At 37.8% G+C, this 8538-nt stretch overlaps 1 protein-coding gene across 4 annotated transcripts in view; it reads left to right on the plus strand.

Annotated features, from left to right (window-relative positions):
* The window catches only part of NMD3 (NMD3 ribosome export adaptor), a 115716-nt gene that overhangs the window by 103784 nt on the left and 3394 nt on the right, over positions 1-8538 (plus strand). For 2 of the 4 annotated variants that reach the window (XR_012519160.1, XR_012519161.1), the window contains one exon: positions 4033-4122. Coding sequence is in view for 2 of the 4 variants with exons in the window: in XM_074405595.1 (XP_074261696.1) it covers positions 4033-4094 (62 nt within the window). In the remaining 2 variants the exon portion in view is untranslated. Of the gene's footprint in view, positions 1-4032; positions 4134-8538 lie in introns of those variants that run through there. The other 2 variants (XM_074405595.1, XM_074405596.1) reach the window with 1 other exon arrangement.

The following is an 8538-nucleotide window of genomic DNA, read 5'->3' on the forward strand; positions in this document are numbered from 1 at the left end:
GGTTTGTACTATGGTTATACTATATGTTATTAAAAATATTAGAAGAAGCTGGGTGAAAGGTATATGGAGTCTCTAGTTTTTGCAACTTTTTGGCAAATCTAAAATTATTGCAAAATAATGTAAAAAAGAAAGTAAAAGAAACTCTTAGGACTAGAATTGTCATAATGAGTTTCCTGTGTAAGAAATTATTTGATCAGCCTTGAATCATGGGCAGAATTCCATAGGTAGAATTCCAGATAGGGAGGCTTCCAGATAGGGAGGGAACAAATCACCACTTGCTTGATCAATGGCAAGAACGCAGTGGGCCATGGATGTTGACTTGAGGTTGAATTTGTAGTCGGAAGAGAGGAAACTGGATTATGTGGATTCCTGAAAGCCAGGGCAAGGATATTAGACTACAAACCTGCAGCAGATAAAAAAAGACGGAAGTCTTTACATATCTGAGAATGGGAAGGCTGTTGTTATCATCCAGATGGGACTGGTGGCCTTGTTAAGTTTGTGTGTTGACAGTGAGGATAGAGAATGAAAATGATGTGAAATATTATAGGAAATGTTCAAGATTTGATGAATATGAGGGAAATGAAGAAGAGTCAAAGAGGACTTGATTTTAAGCTCAGGTGGGTAGATGGTGGTATCATTGATAGTAAGAAATTCAGGAGGCAAGAAAATGGACAGAGAAAGGACATCATATTGGTGTGAAGTTTGAGATGTTGCAAGAGATTCAAATGAAAATGGTTTAGTAATAGTTCTAAGGACAAGATCCCATGATGTGGATCTTACCCTAAACAAGCCTGGGAGGAAACAGACACTGTATGGAGGGTTGCATTCAGGCTGGAATTGCAGGGAGTATGAAAAGCTTTAAGAGCACAATGGAGGACAGATTTTCCCAGTGTTGGGAATATGGGACTACAGGTCAGGCAAATACAGAAGATATGAAAACTTAGGAGTCATCAGCCAAAACGGTAGTGGAAACCTTGTATGGCTAAGTTCAATTTTAGTAGAAGAAGAAAGGCAAAAGTTCAGGGGGTAGTCCTGCTGAGACTCACCCCAAGAGAATAGTCAAAAGTCACTGACAGAAAGGAAGAAAGTGTTGGAAAAGTTGCAACAGAATCTGTATTCATGGAACCACAGACATGGAAGAGAGTTTCAAGGAAGTGGGAGTTGGCCAGTTTGGATTTTGAGGGATCATTTCAGTGGAGTAGAAAGGCCAAGAATTGTAGAGAGACTAGAGAGAAAATGAAAGCATGGAGTACTCATTTGAAAAGTATAATAATGAAAAAAAAATAGGAAGGTAACAGGAGGGGACATCAAGAGTGTGTGAAGTAGAATCTTCTCCACTCATTCACTTAATTCAACAAATACTCATTTCAGTTGCCAGTCACTATGATGGATATTTCATGTTTATTTCTCAGTTAGTCCTCACAACTTTTTGAGTGGGTATTAGCTCTTCAGCAAACATTTTTGGTGGGGAGCCTACTTGGTACCAGACAGTGTTTCAGTTGATGAGGACTCAATAGCGAACAAAAATACACAATCCCTGACCTCTTATCACTATTGAGATTAAGCAAATTATGTCACATGTATGAAAATATGCAAAAGGAAGAAAGTATACTATTATGGAACTTGCGATCCTTCACATAGGGTTGTGCTCAAGTTCACCTTTGTCCTGTAAAAAAAGGGGGGGTTTGCTAAACAAATTAATAGAGGAAAGGTCATAACATCTTTATGCAAAACATTGCCATTTACAGAGAAGTGTATAAATGGGAATTCTGGGTTTGCTATAACTTTTTGGGCCATTCTAATTGTGGACACTGACTTAAATTAAGGTGACTTCAGATAGAAACTTGTTCTGCTATTCTCTTGAGTCTTTCAACTCACACATATACCTTGTCCAAGTCCAGAATGGTTCCAGGACTGTGCTCTGAAAGTGGTGGAGCTGGTATTAGCATTGGACCTGGGAAACTGGGTTAGGTTGTCCAAATGCCTCCTCCACCCTAACCCCAAGGGCAGCCAGGAATTTGGAATCTGCAACTGCTCCTTATCTGGAGTGGACACCATGGAGTTTCCAGGCAACATTCTCAGTGCAGCCTTTGGAGTTTCTCACTTGGTCTTGACACCCTATTTCTGTTCTCTGAAGCTCCTGATCATTTTCCTTTTTGCCCAGGCCTGGGTTTCTGTTTTTTTTTTTTTTTTTTTTTTTTTTTGAGACGGAATTTCGCTTTTGTTACCCAGGCTGGAGTGCAATGGCGCGATCTCAGCTCACCACAACCTCCGCCTCCTGAGTTCAGGCAATTCTCCTGCCTCAGCCTCCTGAGTAGCTGGGATTACAGGATCTCTGTTTTTAACCTAGTCTGATACATTGAAATAGTCTCTGATCTGTTTCTTTTTCTTCTAAATTGGTTTCTTAGAAGGGTAAGGCTTTCACAATTCTGATAAGTTTTATCACTTTCTTCCATGCCCCTCATGAGGGAGGCAGGTAACTTCAAATTTCCAGGCTATATGATTGTCTTTAGAGCAGACTGATTTTTGAGCTTGGTTTGAGCATCTTATTATGAGAATTAATTAACTCAGACTCATTCTGGTGCAACCTTTGTAGAAATGAGAAGCAGTCATGTCCTTGACATTTGTTTTCTGAGCGTCTCTGTGTTTTCAGGTCTTATACATAAATATATCTTTCAAGGATAGTATCTTTGCATGACTATAATGTAAAGTCACCAGCATGGTTAACTTAAATAATTATTCATCATTGCAATAAATTTGAAAATTTAACTATTGAATAAAAGACAAGATTATAAAAAATACTATTCCAATATAGTCCCTTTCTATTCTGTCTGGTCACTGTGCTTTCCTGCTGGCCTAACCACCCCCTAAATTAGGTCACAGAGTGTATAAGTAGAGCCAGTTTTAATTTGCCTGGAACTCACCAAGATGTGGCATCTTTTTCTTCACATCCTTATAAAGTTAGTGGATCATTACCTTTGATTTATTGAAAAGTCTGAAGCTCTTTACTGTGAGAAGGAACTATTTATCTCACTCTTTTGCCCTGAATTATTTTCTTCTTTCCTAATCAAGAATTTTATTAAATTTTTCTGTGCTTTTCTAACAACACAAGAACATCACTTAGAAGTGATATATGAAGACTTTCATATGAAAATCAAGTTACTCTAATTATAACAGCACTGAGCTTCATTCTTACATATAATGTGAAGTTTTCTTTGAGTTTTGGGGAGGCATGGTTAACTCTGTTTACTGAAAGATATATTTAGGGGTCCGAGTAATATAACCAATTGGCAAGGGAGAATGTTAATATTAGAGAATAAACTGATTTTAATTGCTAATTTTAATGTGGCTAATTGCTATTTATCCTCTAAGATGTTTCTTAGGCATTGCTTCATGTAGGAAGTCTTCTCTGAATTTCCTCATCCCCAACCAAAAGCACTAGATGGGCAAACCAGAATCTATGGACATCCTATATAATGTTCTATCTGAATCTCAAAGTGCTTACCACATTGATCAGTGTCCTATAATCACACAAAATCAGCAAATGACAGAATGCAGAAAAAACGTGTGGTATAGGGATGGTTTATGTGGTTGTTTAGAAGGTGCTATTTTGTCCAGTGGTTAAACATTTCACCTCTGCAGCTGACTGCTTCAGTTCAAATCTCAGCTCTTTTACTAATTGTGTAACCTTAAGTAAGTCACTTAAACAATCTGTGCCTCAGCTTTTCCATCTGTAGAATGAAGATAATGATATCTACCTAACGGGACTGTCATGAGAGTTAAATGAATTACATATGCAAAATGCTTAGAAGAGCACCTGATGCATAGTATGTGCCATATAAATATTAGCTATTTATTGTTATGGCATGTAGTTGGTGTAGTAGAAGAGGTAGAATTTGAACTGAAGTTGAAGAATAAGTGTACCTGAGTATATAGAGACATGCTGCCAGTATGTATGTACACATTTTTATGTGGCTGTAAAGATTAGCAGTTACAGTATTGTAAGTAGGTGTTTTCATTTTATTTCTACAGATTTCCAGCCCCTGCACTGGGTTAAGAAAGTAATTCTATGGTTTTTGACCCAGAGGAACTGAAAGTCCACTTCCTTTCTCCTGACTTCATGATGGACACTGGTATGTTCATAATGGCATTCTTTCCAATGAGCAGGTATAGGGCTTCAAAATTCTTTACAACATGACCTTCTAGGATGGCCCTGCCAGTGATCACAAGAATCAATAAGAGAGAAACACATATGCTATTCCCAGAGGAGTCTTTCTTTTCACAGTAGAGAAACTGGGTCCCAGAGAAGTGAAGTCACTTGTCCAAGGCTACATACAGGTAGCCAGAGTAAGAAGAACTTGGGTCACTCTACTTTCTGATGGGTGATTATCTTTCCATCATCCATATCACTTGTTTATCTTAGTCTCTAACTAAAATTTTCTGCCAAAATATTTGCAAACTATGCATCTGACAAAGGTCTGGTATGTAGAGTCTCTGAGGAACTTAAGCAACTCAACAAGAAAAAAACAAATACCCCATCAACAAATGGGCAAATGACATAAACAGACATTTCTCAAAAGAAGACATACAAATAACCAACAAAAATATGAAAAAATGCTCATTATAACTAATCATCAGAGAAATGTAAGTTAAAACCACAATGAGATACCATCTCACACCAGCTGGAATGGTTATTATTAAAAACTCAAGAAATGACAGATGTTGGTCAGGATAAGGAGAAAGACAATGTTTACACACTGTTGGTGGGAATGAAATTAGTTCAGCCCCTGTGGAGTACGGATTGGAATATTCTCAAAGACCTAAAAATAGAACTGCCATTTGATCCAGCAATCCCATTACTGGTTATGTACTCAAAGGAAAATGAATCATTCTACCAAAAAGACACATGTGTGTATATGTATAACACTGGGTGATATATATATGTGTGTGTATATATATGTGTGTGTATACATACGCACTTGTGTGTATATATATATCACATTAAATACATATAACTGCAAGTAATTAAAAACAAAAGGAAGCAAGGTACACACATTCATCCATGAGGTGCCCTATTGTGATATTATTGTGAAATGCATAAAGCTTTGCATGCTCTACAGCAGTGCTGATGGCACTATCTATCTTACTTAACCAAATTACTCTGACACAATCTTGTACTCAGGTTGCAAATGAAAGCGCTTTACCAAGCTCATCAGCAGCAGACTGAGTGTCCTTTAGAGCTTCATGCCTGTAAGCATAAATTGTGACATTTTATTGCTCTTAAATGATGCATGATGAAATGATTGAAAGACATCATTATGTGGAACAAAATCCAGCAGGGAGTGGGATGCTAACTATTAAGCACTTGAAACTCCTATGGGAGTGTTGAGTACTTTTACTGAAAAACAGTAAGGAAGCGTTGTTTGTTATGATCAAGACTGTATTTAGAGAAAGAGTAGTGCCTTGATCATATTATACACATGTTCGGCAAGCCTGGCAAGTGGAAGGGAGTAAGAGGAGTATCCAGCTTGATGCTGGATTTTAGTGATTTAATCAGCATTCACTAAAAGCTTGTTAAATTGGTTCTCAGTCTTGCCCACAGATTAGAATTATCTGGGGAGTTTTTTGAATGACTATGTTGGGCACTCCCTTGTGGGGGTTTCAGTTTAGTTTCTCTGGTCAGGACCAGGCATTGGTAGTTTTTAAAGCTCCCAGACAATTCTAATGTACAGCCAGAGCTGAGAACCAGTGGTCCAGTACTTGAGGAGAAAACAGTTGCAGATATTTACAGATGTATCAATTAACTTTTTAAATAATTTCCTCCCTTTAAAAAAATGCTAATGTAGGGATTGCTGTGAGAGTAAACACAGGAGCAGGAGAGAAGGAATAATTGGTAGGAGGATACAAAAGAGGGACAAGGGTCTCCCAAAACCTCCATCAGATTTTTAAAAACTCACCTTACGTGAGTGACTTTATAAAAATGCTAGTGGCAAATCATGCCTGCAATATGACTCAATGCCTCTACTCTGGAATTGTAAAATGGCTTAATTTATTCATAAATCCGTTCATTTAGTGAGCTTTTATGAAAATACACAGTGCAAAAAACCATGTGCTATGTTCTCTATGCTCTTCAGAAGAAATACCTGCATAATTCTGAGGCAAGCAACACCTGAAAGGTACAGAATATGCATATGCGGGTGATGGACTTCTCATTTTCCCTCTTTGGAGCCAGGTACTTTCTCTGGCTCAGGTAAATATAACTCAGGACTGGGAGGAAGGTATTGCCTTTGCATGATAAGGTGCGAGAGATAAGCAGGGTTTCAGGGCGTTACATTTTGACAGTCTAAAGGCCAAGGGAAAAATGTCCCTTTTGCCCTCTGAAGGTTCACTGAAAAATCAACTGGCAAAAGGCAGATTAATGGGAGAAATGGCATACACATTTATTAATGTGCACAGAGAAGAATCATAGAGTGATTACCCCCAACACCTCAGTGGGGGTACAGAAGCTTATATGTCATCTTTAGGTTACAGAAAGAATGGGGGACTTGGATTATGGCCCAAAACAGGTTATGGTGGTAAATCATGCCCCTGTCTCATCCACTCTTACACCAGAGCCAATGCCATCACCTTACAGTATAAATGACATCACATTCCTTCCATATCACCCCCCTCCTAAGAGTCCCTCAATGAGAAAAGTTTGGATCCTGCTCTACTGCAGGTGGAAGAAATATGTTCCCTTTGCCCCAAGGGCTTCATCATCCCCAACCACCTACCACTGTTTCTCTAACATTCTAGTGCTTTTCTTTTTAAACTTTATCACATTTCGTAAATGTTGTGCTTGCTTGTATTTTTATTGTTGTTATCTTGCCTACCAGATAGTATCATTAATAAATCCAGAGATGTTTCTGTTTCTGTCTCATTCATTTTCATTTTCTAGTACTTAGCCCAAAAACTAGCACATGGTAGGCTTTTATTCACTATGTTTTTAAATAAAAAATTTCAAATGTAATGTTAAGAGAATTTTACAATTAATGCCTATATACTTAGCATCTAATTTCTATTATTATATTTTTATCACATATTTTTTTCATTTTTCCATCCCTCTATCTATCCATTAATACATGGTTGACTTTTAATAAATTTATTGAGTGACTGAATGAATGTTACTGTTTTGGTCCATAGCTGGGACTGTCCGTCTTAAGGTTGGCCCAATATAGACACTGAGCTTCTTCGTTTTTGTGTGGTCACAGTGTAGAGGGAGCTGCATAATCCTCCTGGGTGGGAATTTGCTAAGCCCTGTACCAGGGAATTCAGAAATAAGGACAAATCTGCCTTCCAAGATCACCCCAGTTAGACGATCTAAATATATTTGTGGTGGAAGAAGAAAAAAATAGAAAATATTGATGAGTGATTTTTTTTTTTTTTTTTTTTTTACAAACAACTTAATAAAGATTGATTAGTCCCATCTTGATAGTAAAACTGCCTCTTATCTTGGCATTTTGTATGGTTTTTTTTGTTGCACAAGTAGATAAGAGTAATTGTTGACTTGGCCAATACCAGGGAAAGAACATCTTATAATTTCTCGTTTGGTGAGGGACAAATGCAAGCTCACCAGAACCATGGAACCTTTGGCCTTTCTTGTTTTTAAAGTTATGTACAGGTTATTGAAATATCCAAGTAATGGGAACAAGGGAAAAACACATGAAAAGTGTTTCTAATCTAGGCAAACTGTGGTCAAGGTAAAGAATGTCTCTGCCATGTCTAGAAAATCAACTTAGCAAGCAGGAAAGGTAACGTTTACTCTTCTTTCCCATTATACGCTGATAGTTTTTTTCCCCAAACTATTTTTGATTATGTTTTTTGAACCCTGTATTTATTATTTTGACTGCGCAGAAGAAACACCTTTGAGGTGACATCCTGGGGCAGTGCTTTGAAATAATTTTTTATTAAGCTTTGCTGTGTCTATTTGTGTTTATTTTAACTCTTATTTTTAGAAGGATGATTTTTAAAGAAGGTCAATGCAGTATCTTTGTGACTGAATTCCAAGAGTACTTAGCAGGGGTCCATGTATATAAGGGTGTTGAATCATTATGAACTGGGAATGCATCCAAGTTGATGGTTAACTGAGAATTCTCCGTTAAATATTTAGAAGCAAAGGCAATCTTTCAAAATAGGCGTGTGGGCCTTGGAAGCATAAAAATGGGTGAACATAACATCCCAAGTACAGCAGCAAAGGTGACAGCTGGGACCTCAGCTTATCATACCTCTAACCTGGGCTGTCTCCTTATGCCCTTCCTTTTATTTGATGGAGTTCTACTTTCTGACGTTGGTGGCACTCATCCCATCAACTTTCACTTGTTCATTTTGTCCTCCTCTGGGCTTTCATGTGCCAAATATTTGCAGGGCCCAGTGTGGTCCTGATCTGGATTTGTATCCTTGCTATGCTACTAGTAGCTAATCGACCTTGAACAAGAAGTGTAACTTTTTTAAGTTCCAGACTCTTTACCTGTAAGTGGGAGACCTTTATAGCTACTCCAA

The sequence above is a fragment of the Saimiri boliviensis genome, chromosome 9 (assembly GCF_048565385.1).
Source record: "Saimiri boliviensis isolate mSaiBol1 chromosome 9, mSaiBol1.pri, whole genome shotgun sequence".
In the NCBI taxonomy this organism is placed as follows: domain Eukaryota; kingdom Metazoa; phylum Chordata; class Mammalia; order Primates; family Cebidae; genus Saimiri; species Saimiri boliviensis.